The sequence below is a fragment of the Phocoena phocoena genome, chromosome 1 (assembly GCF_963924675.1).
Source record: "Phocoena phocoena chromosome 1, mPhoPho1.1, whole genome shotgun sequence".
In the NCBI taxonomy this organism is placed as follows: Eukaryota; Metazoa; Chordata; class Mammalia; order Artiodactyla; family Phocoenidae; genus Phocoena; species Phocoena phocoena.
This window is the reverse complement of record NC_089219.1, coordinates 24,705,372-24,720,131: the sequence shown is the minus strand read 5'-3', so window position 1 is coordinate 24,720,131 and position 14,760 is coordinate 24,705,372. Positions and strand designations below refer to the sequence as shown.

The 14,760-nt window shown below is 50.0% G+C and overlaps 1 protein-coding gene across 1 annotated transcript in view; it reads left to right on the top strand.

The window, feature by feature from the left end:
* The first annotated feature begins 8,358 nt into the window (after window positions 1–8,358).
* Window positions 8,359–14,760, top strand: part of NKAIN1 (sodium/potassium transporting ATPase interacting 1) — a 41,124-nt gene continuing 34,722 nt past the window's right edge. The window contains exon 1 of the mRNA XM_065877203.1: window positions 8,359–8,412. Within this exon, the coding sequence (XP_065733275.1) occupies window positions 8,359–8,412 (54 nt within the window). The remainder of the gene's footprint in view (window positions 8,413–14,760) is intronic.

Below are 14,760 nucleotides of genomic sequence, written 5' to 3'. Positions count from 1 at the left end.
CGAATATCTGTATATGTTCCATCTAGATTCAATAATCTCTCCTCTGTCTCTCTCACACACACATTGTATATGTACAACTTTCAATGACTATTGAAAGTAAGATGCAGACATCATAATTCCTTACTCCCAAATATTCCTAAATACTCCAGCAGGTATCTATCTCCTAAGAACATTTTCTTTCATAGCCACAATCCATTACTGCATCTAAGAAAATTAACAGCAACTCCATAATACCATCTTATGATCATATTAAAATTTCCCCAGTATTAAAAATGTCTTTTATAGCTAATTTTTCAATCTAGATTCAAGTCTTATGCTTTGGGGTATTCTCTCTAGTGTCTCATAATCTAGAACATTCCCCCATACCTTCTTCCCCAGTGAAACTGACTACTTAAATGTATGTGGTTTTGTATGCTGTTTCATAATATAGCTGTGCTTGTTTTACATTAATAAATGTTTTAAATGACTGAGCACCAAGTAAAACTGACACTCCAGGAAGATGTACCTTATTTATCTGTGCTCTGTGTCTTCTTATGTCCTTGTTTTAGAAACAGATACGAATAAGCATTTCAAATGCAATCCAATACATACTGTCCGAGGTATACCTGCAAACTAGGAGGAAGTGCCTCAGGAGAAATTAGAAAAAGTTTTACCGAGGAAATGACACTTTAAGTGAATCTTAAAGGAAGATTGGAAATTGGGGAGCAGAGGGATCTGGGAGGGGAGTAAGTACAGTCTGAATAGTGGACAACTTCACAGATCGCCAGAACTCCTGGTGCGATCAAAAATGACACACAGCACATGGTGGTGGTAACAGCATGTTAGGGGAGTGACAGATGAGTAGGAACCTTGGAAAGTGTTGGAGCCAGATTGCAAAGAGTCTAAAAGCCAGGTGGGGCAGCTCTGGGCTTTGTTCCATGGGAAGGAAGCCAGCAAAGTCTCTCAGTACTCTGCCCAGGAGCTCAACCACACCTGAGGATGCTTTTGAGTCTGGGTACCCTCTCAGAAAATCATTATAGGGAACTGTTGTGGGAACCAGGGGAGATAGATGAGATCAGTATCTTCAAACATCAAAAGACTACCTTGGAAAAGAGAAAACGCTCTTATTCTGGGAAGCCTCAAAGTGCAAAGCCAAGACAAGTGGATTATAAGAAGACAGACTTAACACTCAACAAAGAAAGCAGCTGAGTCAGAGCTGTCCAAACACAGAATGGTCAAGAGGTGCTCCTCTCTGGAATGTACAAGCAGAAGCTGGGTGACCATTTGACAGGAATGCCTGTGTTATAATTGATTTAGAGGGTTAGAGCTGCTCAGCAGAATCCCTGGGGAGTATATTTTTTAAATACCTGTGACCAGGTCCCACCTCCAGAGATTTTGCTGGAGTTGAACTGGTGTGGGGCCCTGATTCAGATGCAAGTGGTCTGCACACTAATATTTGGGAGCCACTCAATTAGAGGACCTCTGTGGTCTTTTCCAACACCATTGTTCTATGATTTTACATGCCATTTACCTCAGACTCTAAGATGGTAATTTTAGGATTCAGTGAATTGTTGGCTGGGAAAGGATGTCTGGGTCAGTCAGGGCTTATGGAAAATGATAACGGGGTGGGGAGCCAGCAGGGGGTTGAGAATCCTATCAGGGCATTTGGGACCTGCTGGAGTGGCCAGGCCTGAGCTGACCCCATCTGTCTTCCTATCCCCAGCTGGCCCTTGGGCAAGCCCAGTGGAGCATAATAAAGGCCCAGCGAAGTATGGGGCCGATTGGAGAGGGCCTCCTGCCATCTCTCAAAGTCCCCAGCTCAGCTGGCCTTAGGGCAGACTTTAACTGAAAGCCCAGGCAGCTGCTAAGGGCTAGTGAAAAGGGAGATTTGTCTTGGCTGTCAGCAGATTCTGTGCTAGGGATTCTGGAACGAGACAAGGAAAGTCAACTTTCTACAAGCTTTACTGTCTGCCATCAGAGCTGTTTAGGGTTTCCTGACCTAGACCCTGCCCATTCACATACACGCTGTTCTTCCTATTCCTTTATTCGCAATCATTTTTTTTAAAGATTTATTTAATTTACTTTTGGCTGCATCGGGTCTTAATTGCGGCATGTGGGATCTTTGTTGAGGGATCTTTGTTGAGGCACGCAGGATCTTTCGTTGCAGCACGTGGGCTTCTTTCGAGTGCCGTGCGGGTTTTCTCTCTAGTTGTGGCGCGCAGGCTCCAGGGTGCGTGGGCTCTGTAGTTGTGGCACTCAGGGTCTCTAGTTGAGGCGCGCGAGCTCGGTAGTTGTGGCGTGTGGGCTTGGTTGCCCCACGGCATGTGGGATCTTAGTTCCCTGTCCAGGGATCGAAACCGTGTCCCTGCATTGTAAGGAGGATTCTTTACCACTGGACCACCAGGGAAGTCCCTCAACCATTCTTTCTTAGAAATTTTTTTCCTTTTAAGATTTGAAGGAAGTTGGTTGGACAGGGGTGGTGGCAGGAAGGAGGTGACAAGCAGTAAAAAGTATGCGCAGAAATTAAAGAGAAGGGGTCATAGCTCCTGAACACAGCTTGCTGTTAAATACTTCTGTGTCTGCACTTCTTTTTCTTTTATTTATTTTTAATTTTTCTTGCACTTCTTTTTCTGTATGGCAGCCTATATTTCAGGCATCATCCTTCCTCTGAAGTTTTCCATCACTGCCTATTCCCAAGCAGAGTTAGCCATTCTTTCCACCATTTGATTTCTGTACCTCATAGGCACTATGCCCTTCTGTGTATCACTCATAACTGTCTGTTTATATGTCTGCCTCTCCCACAGGCCCAAGAGTCACGAACTCAGATGCCATCACGGCCCAGAGAGGAAAAGCAAATGGGTGAAGTTGCTGGGTTTAGGGAAACAAGCAGTGGACGGTGTCACACTGCTGGCCAGTAGGCTAACCCTCAGGCTTTTAGCCCAAGGATTGTCAGGGGCACCCATCCTTTTCATCTTTGGTTCCAAAGCTCCTAGCTCAGTGCCTGACACAGTAATGGAACTTACCCGGAGGTCTTGAGAACCAGCTCTGCCCTAACGTGCTGTGTGACATTACAGAACTCACTCAACCTCTCTGCCATTCGGGTTCTCCCTTTCTTTATCTCGCGCCTCTTCAGAAAAGGCACTTTGCAGATCATCTAGGCCAGTGGCTTTTTCACTTTGTTCCTGAGGGACTTTGGCATGAGGGGCTGATCTTCACAGGATGCAGGGGCAGACTGAGACAGCAGGTTCCCAGTCCTCTTGCTCCACAAAACCAGAGTGGTCCAACATTTTTTCAGTTTTAGAAATATATGATTTCTTTTGAAGAGAAGCGTTTGCTGCTAAAAAAAATTAAAGTTCAAAGACCGTAAGGAATGCAGTAGGAATGGTATAGGTAGTTCTGCCTGGATTCAAATCCTGATTCTGCTACTTCCTTGTTGTATGACCCCAGGCACATGATCTAACCTCTCTGAGCCTCAGTTCCCTCTCCTAGAAACTGCTGGTGGTGATAACAGTACCCACTTCAGCAGGCTCCTGCGAGATTTAACGCGTTAATGCGTAGAAGTTGCTCAGAACAGTGCCTGGCACAGAATGCTTAAGAGGTGTTAGCTACTGTGATATAATGAGGTCTTTGTCCCTAGTCTTGGCACAGAGCTCCTAAAACTCTGGGAGTGTCCTCAGTGACAGGCGTGTCTCTTGTTATTCATGCGCCCCTTTTGATCACACCTGAGTTTATTCTAATGAGATGACTTAGGACGAGACCCCTCAACAGACTCAGGATGGGACTGGTCACCAGAAAGACCAAGTGATTAGAGACGAACCTTTTAGCCCCTCCTACTGAGCTCCAGGGAGGAGGGGTGGTAACTGGTGACCAAGCTTTTTAACAGCTCTAGAACAATGAGATCCAGAGCAGCTTCCAGGTAGGTGAACCAGCTGGGAGGGTTGTACACCCCTACTCCACAGAGACAGAAGTGCCCAGGACCCTTCCAGACCTCACCCTACAGACCTCTTTGTCTGGCTATTCATTTGTATCCTTTATAATAAGCCAGTAAATGTAAGTAACCTACCTTCCTGGGTTCTGTGAGCTGTTCACAAACAAATTATCCAACCTGAGGAGGAGGTCATGGGGACCCCTGATTTATAGCTGGTTGGTCAAAAGTAGGGCTGGCTGGAGATTTGCAACTAGCATCTGAAGGAGAGGCAGTCTTGTGGAACTGAACCTTTAAGCTGTGGGTCTGCGCCAACTCTGGGTAGTGTCCGCATTGAATTGAATTGAATTGTTGGACAACCAGCTGGTGTTGGAGAATTGGTTGGTGTCAGAAAACACCCCACAAACTATAATTAGGGAGCACGTTCAGTCCTCTAACTTGGAAGGAGAAATTAATAGGTTTAACATTTCTGCTATCTTATGAGTGAACTTTCTCAGAAGCTTTTAGTGTTTTAACCCAGAGAGGGACTAATGGTGGAAGATTCAGACATGGTGACTAGGCTTGGCTTAGGGCAAGGGAAGGACGTAACACCTCAGAAATTTCCTCACTTCAGCAGCTCCGAATGTGCCTCTCTCTAGGGCTGACCACGATCCTGCCTTCTTACTCAGGAAGCGTGGGAATGTTCTGAATCATCTCTGTCCTTTATTTCTAAATCCTGCTTCATTCCCCCACATTCTTTCCCTAGTCCAAGGGTTAGTCATCTTTTGTGTTGACTACTACAAGCCCCTCCTGCCATCATCCTCAGCTCCTAACATTCCCAATTTCTTGCCAAAGATGTTTCTATCTCTTCCTATAGTTAGATTGCCTTCCCCCTTAGCATCCTGGACTTCCCCGTGGTAAAGAGAGCACAAGGTATGCTAGGGCCCAAGGCAGGAAGATCATTCATTCACCACGTATTTGTTGACTCCTGACGTGATCCAAGTCCTGTGGGATATAGAGATAATTTATGACACAGTCACTGTCTTCATAGAGCTCAGTCTATTGGGGCAACAAAATCAGACAGGGACAGTAAATCCCAGTAAAATCTCTCATGGAGATAACACAGACCACATGTGATCCCAAAGGAGGGTGCTGAGGTCACAGAGTGTTAAGGAAGGTCTGGGTTGGGTGGGGGAAGTGACAGGTGAGCTGAGATTTGAAATTTGAATAGGAGGCCTCCAGGCTGAAAATTTGGATGGGAGATGCATTCTAGACAGAACTACACGTGCAAATCATGGAAGTGAGAGATGGCATGCTGTGTGTGTGTGTGTGGTGTGGGCAAGACTTGGACTAAACGGAATGACCCAGGGGCAGAGGCTAGTTCTGCTGATGTCAGGCCATCATCCCTGGTCCCATAGGACAAACTTAGGAGTGAGTCAGCCTGGCCCTGGAACAGGGCGTCACAGGCATGATGGGTGACAGCCAACAGCCTGGCAAAGGCAGGTCACAGCTCCGGTGGAATCCACTGTTTTTAGGATTAAATGAGATAGTGTATGCCAAGTACCTGGCTCAGAGTAAGCACTCAATAAATGGGAGCCATGATGGTTATTATTACTGAATTGCATTGTTAGTGTCACAGAGGGAACTGGCAGACGCTCTGTGTGGAAAAGGCCCTAAAGAGGATCTCCTAGAGAACTGTTACATCTGGGCTGAGACTTTGCAGGGCTGGTTCTCATTCTTTTGTGGGAAATATACTTTGGAGAATCTGATGAAACCTGTGGACCCTCTCCCCAGAAAATGACACATCTGCTCAGATGAAGATCTGCATATTATTTCAGGGACTTCACAGACTCCTGGAGGCCTGTCTAGTCATGAAAACTGGTTGGACACAGCTGTTACTCGCCAAGCATGGCTGAGAAAAGTTCCCACTGTTATCTTGGCTTATTATTCCAGGTGAAAACCTCAGCTCGTATAATTTCTTTTTTTTTAATTTTTTAATTAATTTTTATTGGAGTCTAGTTGCTTTACACTGTTGTGTTAGTTTCTGCATGCAGCAAAGTGAATCAGTTATACGTATACATATCTCCACTCTTTTTTAGATTTCCTTCCCACTTAGGTTACTACAGAGCACTGAGTAGAGTTCCCTGTGCTATACGGCAGGTTCTCATTAGTTATCTAGTTTACACATAGTAGTGTATATATTGTCAATCCCAATCTCCCAATTCATCCCACCCCCCATAATTTCAACTCTACGAATATTCTGTGTGTTTTAAAATACTAAGTGGTTGGGACTTCCCCGGCGGTCCAGTGGTTAAGACTCAGAGCTTCAAATGCGGGGAGCATGGGTTTGATCCCTGGTTGTGGAACTAGGATCCCACATGCCGCACGACGCAGTTAAAGAAGAAAAAAGAAAGCACAACTAAGTGGCAAAAAATAAAATAAATAAAATAAAAGTGGCGGCTGACAAGTGGGTGGAGGAGGGAGACCAGTGAAGAGACCATTCTGACAGTCCAGGGAGAAAACACGACTGGCTTCGGGGGCATGTGTCCTCTGCAGTCACACAGGGCCCTCCCTGTGCTTGGTTTTATGGTCTGCTGTGTCTTCCTTCCTAATGAGCCTTACGGAGTCTTGCGTTTTCGTTTTGCACTGGCCCCCACAAATTATGTCACCAGTCCTAGGAGAAATCATGCGTTTGAGTGCTTACTCTGTAAACAGTGCATAAGTGGCAGTGCTGGAACTGGAACCCAAGCTGCTTGGGTCCAGAACCATGGGTCTTAATCTGTGTCATACTGTTTTCTGAGTCCAGAGGGCCAGTGAGAGCTGAGAGGAAGGAAAAGAAAAGAAACATTGTTTCTTCTGCCAGAACACTATTCTCCAGGCCTTGGCCTCTCCTTCCCTCCTACTGTCTTCTCAGTACCAATGCCATGTCCTCAAGGAGGCCTTTTCTGGTCTCCGGACCTGAGTTATGGTCCCCTTATTCTTTCACTTTTTGTTATCCTTTTAAGGTACTCATCAGAATATTTCATTATTTATTTGCATGTTTTCTCGTTTTAATGACAATTCCTCACTAGACTGTTCTCTCAGTGAGTGCAGGACTGGTTCATCCCTTTAATCCCCAGTGGAGAGCCTGGTAGGTAGTAGGTATTTCATAGATAACAGCTGGAAGGTAAGTTCACAGAACGTAATGACAGGTCAGATGGGATAGAGGAGTGGGGAGGATGCTGCAGGGATTCCCACCTGAGTGATGCTATCCCTATATAAGAAGTTAGGAGTGGGGCTGGGATGATTCAGTGAACTGGGGATGTGTTTGAGAGCTTGAGTGCTTTTGGAGGGGATGCCTTGAAGAAGGCAGTCTTCTACTGGCAAGCCCTTCCTGAATCCCCACTGCAGCCTGGGTGAGGGGCTGGCCTCAGCCCCCTGGGCAGACGGCTGCCATCAGGCATCTCCTGCTTATGCCCCTGGGGGTTGCCTGTTCCCTGGCCTGGGAAGCTCAGTGGGTTCTGGAACAGTGCTGCAGGGCTCATCTCTGGATCATAGGGCTCCCAGGGGTGTGTATGTAGTCAGTCGGGCTCAATAAATGCCAGTAGAAGAAAAGAGAGAAGGAAGAACTCAGGAGGCAGGCTGGGATGGGGAGCAGATCTGGGAAGTGGAGTGGAAACAGAGGGCCAAGGTTGGAGCCGCCGGGCCATAGAGACGAGGTGGACAGAGGAATGCTCCAGCACCCTCGGGAGGCCAGGCACAGAGCTAAGTGCTTTTATCCGCCTAACTGCATTTCATCTTTGTGGCAACACTGAAGTAGTCATTATTATTCCTATTTTGTTAGGAAAACGGAGGCCCAGAGAGGTGACGTGATTTGCCCAAGGTCACACAGCGAGTGAGCAGTGAAGCTGGGTTTGACCCAGGGCCATCAGTCCCCAAGCCTGCACTCTTCCCACTTCACTCCTGCCTCTCGCCTCTGCTCTGCGCTTCCCTCCCCCTTCTCCCCTCCCTCCGCTTGCTCTGCCGCCCCGCCCCACCCCTCTCCTCCCCTCCTCTTCCCTCCCGTCTTTCCCTCCTTCCCTACCTCTCGGCGGCGGAGCCACGTGGTGGGGCCGGGAAGCCGCGGCCGCCGAGCGCCCGGGCGGCTGCCCCTGCTGGGCAGTGCTGCTCTGCGTTGCGCCGCTCTCGGTGCCTGCGCTCCCCGCTCCGCGCTCCCCGCCAGCCGCCCCAGGGCGGGAGGCGCGCCTGGCGGCCGGCCGGCCAGACAAAGGAGGCGCGGCAGAGCCGGCGCGCGGGCGGACTGACCATGGACTCCGAGCGCGAGCGGCCGGCCGCAGCCCTGAGGACCCGGCGCTCCCGGGCCCGGCCCTAGGCGCCCGGCCCCGCCGCCCGGGGCGCCCAGCTGGGAGGACGCGGAGCCCGCGCGGCGCGGAGGAGGCGGCGGCCGCCGAGCTAGAGGGGCGCCGCGGCGAACGGCGCGCGCGGCCCCCAGAGCCATGGGCAAGTGCAGCGGGCGCTGCACGCTGGTCGCCTTCTGCTGCCTGCAGCTGGTGAGCGCCGCGCGCCCGGGCGGCCGGGCCGGGTGGGGCGCGGCGGGGCGGGGTCCCGGGGCGTGCGGGTGGGGTGTGTGTCTCTGTGTGTGGGTCTGGGGCGAGCACCCGGGTTGGGGGGTGGTCTGGAGTCACGAAGCGGACGGGCGGAGCCTGCTCGGGCTGGCCCGGCTGTCTCTTTGTGTGCGCTTCTCGCCCGGCGCTCCCCAGTCCCCGAGTGCGTCCTGTGCGCGAGTCCCGGGCCCGCTCCGCGCCTGGGGCTCGGCGCGTCTCGCCCGCACTGTACGAGCGGCCTTCTGTTGGGGAGATACGCTGTGGGACTGTGGCTCGCCAGGGTTTGGGGGTGTTTCCGAGGCTGTTGTGTGGATCCGTTGAGGTCACTGCCGTGTGTTTTCCTCTAGATCACTCGTTTGCGTGGGTCTCAGCCTCTGGTCTCCGCCCCAGTGTTTCTCACAAAGTCTCTGCTCCTGTGTGTGTCTCTCTCCTGGTTTCTCCTTGGTATGTCTCTAGATCTCTGACCATTTCTGGTCCATGTTCATTTGTGTGTGTCGGGATCATAGACTCCAGGAACCGTTCACTCCTTTGTGCTCTTCCTGCCTCCCTCTATCCTCCTGACTGGGCAGGCCTGGGAATGGAGAGCCCCTCCCTGGAGAGGGTCACAAGGAGCTACCAGGTCCTGGGCCAGTCTGACCAACCAGGTGGGGATCGCCCTCCCTGCTTTGGCTGAGGCCACAGGCATTCTGTCAGTCACTATTGCCACCAGAGTGGGGGTGGGGGGAGGCAGGCTCCCCTGCCTGGGCTGGCACTGATAGGGGTGGGATACTTGGGTGCCCTGGGGAGGAGGGGAGCATCTGGGGACACTATACCTAATCCCAGCCCAGGGAACTCAGGTTCTTGTCTCAGGGAGGCCAGTGGAGTGAATTTGGGGGCCGAAGGGGACCAGCTCTGCCCTTCAATTCAGACTCTGGCAGGTGAATTTGGGAAGGTGTTTAAGGAGAGGCCAGGATCTCCTGCCTACCCTAGAGCTGAGGCCCAACAACTGGGGACTTTGGGGGCAGAGGTGCATGGGGACCTCCATGGACGGAACTCAGGTCTGAGGCTGAGTTGGGGGAACCTGAGCCTCACTACTGCCTGACTCCGTGGTCTGGGTCTCCACGTTCGCCTGCATCCATTGCCCGTCCTCCACCACAGGTGTGTACAGTAATGCAGAATGAAGCTTTGAGTGTGGCTATACAGACCTCCTCGTTCATCTTTTCTCTCTCCTCTTGTGGACCCCAGCCCCAAACTTGCATCCACAGACCTGCCCTCTTGGGCAGCGGTTGAAACAGCTGGGCCCTGAAGATTGTAGCCCTGCTCCCAGCTGTGGGCTGCAGGGCAAGTGACTTCCCCGGGCTGGGCCATCTTGGTCGGCCTCTCGGTGAATTCCTCGTCCTTGAGTGTGGCACAGGGGATTAATTAAGATCAGGTAGAATGGAAACTCCAGAAGGGCAGAGATTATCTTCCTTGTTCCCCCGAAATCCCCAGCAGCTGGAACAGTGCCTGGCACTCCATTAATATTTGTAAAATAAATGAGTGAATCAGTTATTTGGCAACTCCAGGCTCCCAGTTCCTCTTTATCTCCTTTGAGGAACATAAAATGCCAAGAAGTGCTGAAATTTTCCGAGGAATTTTTTTTTTCTGTGTTAATTTTAAAATTTTAAACTAGGACTTTTTTTTAAATTAGAAAAGTAACACACACATATTATAAAACGATTAAATCAATAAATAACCAAACAGAGCAGAAGTTAAAGACGTTTCCTTCTACGCCCAGTCCCATACCCCAAAGGTAAGCACTATTAACAGTTTGGCCCACGGTCATTCTCTGTTGATGATAATAACAGTGGTTAGCTTTGGGGAGCACTTACTAGGTGCTAGGTACTCTGTAAGCACTTTTCCATATATTAACTCATTTAATCCTCCTGACGACCCTATGAAGTAGCTTGCCCAAAGTTCTACAGTTAGGGGCCAGGCTGTGAAGCCAGACAGCTGACCAGCGTCCTCTGTTACCTTCTTAACGGTAAAAGTAGTTCTGGCTCTGGTGACTCAGGGGTCCCTTGGGAGGTGCTTCCTACTCTAGAGAGATGAAGGTGGCGAGACAGTATCCCTGCCTCTCACTTACCTGCCTCCATAGCTCTCCCCAGCTCAGCTAAAGCCACGCTTCCACTTAGAGGGCGCACCAGCACAAGGGGCTCTGGAATTAGACAAGACCTGGGTGGGATTCTGATCCTTCTACATCCTGGCTGGGTGCCTTTGGGCAGCTTGTGAGGGTTACATGACATAACTTGGGGAGGTGCTCTGAGGAGGGACTTGAAAATTGGTCTCGAGTCTGTTGCTCTGTCTGGTCCGATTGCAGAGTGGGTCCCTTCAGCTGTCGCTAACCCCCAGGAGCCTTCGCTGCCTGGCAGCTTTGGTAATGTGCTCCCGGCTGCTGGAATTCACCAGCCTGACATCATTCCAGGGAGAAGGGAGCCTGTTTTCTCATCCAGTGGACAGGCGCAGAGAAGGAAGAGACTGTTAAATGTTTCTCACCTGAAAATTTTAGAAGAGGAACTATGTCGTTTTTCTTTCTTGTGTGGGGCTTGATGATTACAAGATAACAGGCCGGTTCTAGACACTGTTCTGTAGTTGGGGTAGACTTGCTTTGGGTGAGGGAGTAGGATGTGAGGGTGCACTGGAGGGTGGGAGAAGCAGGTGGGGGCTGGACCGTTCAGGTGGACAAGTAAAGGAGACAAGGCTCTGGGGTTTGACAGGACAGACGTGGGTTTGAGCCCCGGCTCTGTCCCTTCCTAGCTGTGTGATCTTAAGCAAGTTGCTTAGCCTCTCTGAGCCACAGTTTTGTCATCTGTTAAATAGAGATGATAGAAACAGTTCCCAAGTCTTAGGGTTGTTGTGAGGATGAAATGCATATAGCTTAATACAGATGAGCTTAGTACTGTGCCAGGCACAGAGTGAGCATTCAATAAACTATAGTTTTTGATTTTGATTATCTTAATGATGTGTACCCTGGTATGCTTCCCTGGAATTGTGACCCAGACATATCCAAATGCCCTCCTGCACTCTTCCTTTGTGGGAAGCAGCAGGTAATTGGGCATGGAGCTAAGAGTCAGGAGGCCTGGATTCAAGCCTGCCTCTGCCACTGACATCCTGTGAACTTGGACAAGTCTTTTCCCTACTGCAAGCCTTGGTTTTTCCCCGTCTGTAAAATGGGAAGAACCATTGGTCTGCGTCTCTAGGGTCCTGCCAGTTCTGCCCATCTGGGACCCTGGGAGGATGTCTGGACTGGCCTGGAGGTTTCCGTGTGTCTCAGTCTAGTTCCACTCTGTAGAACGTCTTGGGTGCCTTGCTTTCTCCCTACTTGGCATGTCATCTTAACATTACTAATGCTATTCACACCCTAATTTTTATGTGTTTCCCTTTTCCCTCCCCTGTCCAAACCCTGCCCTTCTTTCCTGGTCCACCTCCTTCCTGAAAGCTTACAGGCTACTCTATTCTTCCAGTAAGAGGATGAACCAGGGAGATTTGCCAAGGGAATCATCATCAATTTCTTCATCATCACCATGATCAGTCCCATTTCTGGAGTTCTGTGCTAAGAAGTTTATATGCATAACCTCATTAAACCCAGTGAGCTTACATATGTCAAGTGCTTGGCAAAGTTGCCTGGTGCATGTTCAGCGATCGATAACTGTTAGCTGTTTTACGGTTTTTATCCTTCTTATTTTTATCCTACAAAATGGGATAGGTGTTTTTATGAGCCCCTTTTTCTGATGAGGAAACTGAGGCTCAGAGAGGTCTCTAAGCTGGTCAGTGACAGCACCAAGATTCATGCGCTCTTTTGCCGGAGCAGAGAGCCACCCTCTCCGCCCTATGTCACTCTGCTCCTCACGTTTAAGCAGCCCGTGACCTCAGACAGGTCTCTTCACTGCTTCAGGCCTCAGTCTCCTTATCTGAAAACGAAAATGATACTGTTTCAATAGGATCACGCACGTGCCTGGCACCATGAGCCAGTGAGTGGTCAGTAATACATCACTGCCATGATTGTACTTGTCCCGGCTGTGTGTGACCTTGGACACATGCATTCGCTCCTCTGGACCCCAGTGTCGTTCCCTGTCAAAGAAAAAGAGTCTTCCTTACCTCTCAGAGTTAGAAAAAGGGCTTAGGCAGCTGCCATGCACACAGTAGGTACTCAGAAAACACATCGGTTTCATTCTTTTCCCCTCTGGAAAGCTCTTTGCTTTCTGGAAGATGGTGGGTGAGGGGGGAAATATGTTGCTTCCTGCTGAGCTGCGAGTAATGGTGTGAAACGTGGTCAACCTGATTGATGTCGTTATTAGCAGCGGAGGGTGAAGACGTGAAGACCGGAGGGAGCTAGGCTCTGCAGGGGCCTGCGTTCAGAAGCAGCCGCACCTGCAAGCTCATGGCTTCCTGGGGAGGGGCTGGCTCTGCTCTGGGTGCTTCAGGTCCTTGGGCCGGGCTTCAGAGTCAGAGCACGAAATCATCCGGGCCACTGACCCTCTTTGTTCTTTATACCTCTTTGACAGGGTAGAGGCTGGGGTGATCAAGTCCCTTTTGCAGATGGACAGACTGAGGCCAAACTGCCCTCAAAACCCTTATGAGGTGGGCAAGGTGGAATGGAGCAGGGCCCTCCCCCACCCGGGGGGGAGGTGCAGTGGATGGCCCTGGTTCTGCTCCTTTGCAGCGGTGGTGGCTGGGAGATTTTGACGTAAGTGTCCCATAAATGGCAGCTGCTCTGACATCTGGCACAGAGGGGTGAAGGACCTCTGGGATCAGGCAGACATTGCTGCCTTGCTTTGTGACTTCCAGAAAGTCCCTTACCTTCTCTGAGCCTCTGCCTCTTTCCTGTAAAGTAGTCAGGACAACAGCTCCTACCCCGTGGTAGTTTGGGAGGGTTCCCTGAGATGGTGCCCAGACAGCACTGGCCCAGGCAGTGCTCCCTGCGGCTGGCTGTTACTTGCCTTGCAGTTTGGATAAGTCACTTCAGCCCCCATCTCTGCCTGGATTAGAGATTTTAGTGACCGGACTCATACCCATAAACTCTTCAAGTCTTAGTTTCTTTATATGGAAAACGAATAGTTCTGTGGGAAATAATAACAACAACTTCCTTGTATTTGGTGTCTGCTATGAACCAGGCACTGTGCTTAAGTGCTCTATATACCTTGTCCCTTGTTACTATCTGGCTTATCCATGGCCACATAAATAGTAGGGACAGGACGAGCATTGACACATCAGGACTCCACAGCTTCTACCTTGCATGCCCTATTGCCCCCCCGTAGGATTGTGGGATGCTGGATGTGGAAACCGATGGAGAGATCTAAATCTTTCTTCATCCGTAAAGGGTTGTTACTAGATGCCAGACCTTTTGAGCTGCTTATTCAAATGCTAACCCCATCCCCTGTCCCCATTTCTCCTCACCCCAAGCCCTGTGTTCGGTTTAAGGGAACTGTGATGCAGGTTAAGAACAAGTTATATGGGAAAGAAATTAACCTGTATTGAAGAGTTACCAGCCCTCGTAACAACTCTATGAGATAGGGATGGTCTTTATACCCATTTACTGATGGGCATACTGAGGTCAGAAGAATGAAGTGACTTGTTACCAAGGAAACAAAAGATACAGTCTAGGCTTCACATAAATGATCACAGGGAAAGGGTTTGAGAACAATTGCGAAATCTAGACCAAGTGGAGATGGTCAGCTCTAATGGTTGAAGTCTCTTTTCTCATCTAGTTTCAGGGAGGAGTAGGTGATAGGAGAACAAGGTGAGACCAGAGATGTGTTTTTAAAAGCTAACTCCTGGCCACAGCAGATGGAGCTGGCTTTGGTCTGGGGAACGCCAGTCCCAATGCTCTTGGTCTCCCTGCTGGTCCTGGAGAGGGAGAGGGATGGTGATTCGGAGACTGAGGGAGAGACTCAGGCAGCAAAGCACGCCTCTCTGGGACATGTGCTCCTGCCAGCAAGTACCAGGGTTTTGGAAGAGCAGTTACTGTGGTTGCAGGTTTTAATGGGATACTCTGGCCTCCTGGCCCCTGCCTTTCAGAGCAGCTGGTACATCCAGAGGCAGGGAGTTCAACTGGGAAGAGCTTGAGCTGTGCAGTCAGGCTGGGGTTTGAGTTCCATCTCTGCCTCTTTATAGCTGAGTGACCTTGGGCACGACACTTAACCTCTCTGAGCTTCCACCTGCATTTCTCTAAATCAGGATACTAGTAATCGTCCTCAGAGAATTGTCCTTCCCGTAGGTAAGATATACTGAGTAGGAGTTCACAAAGGGTTCACTCTTCAATGCCCCGGAAGTGAG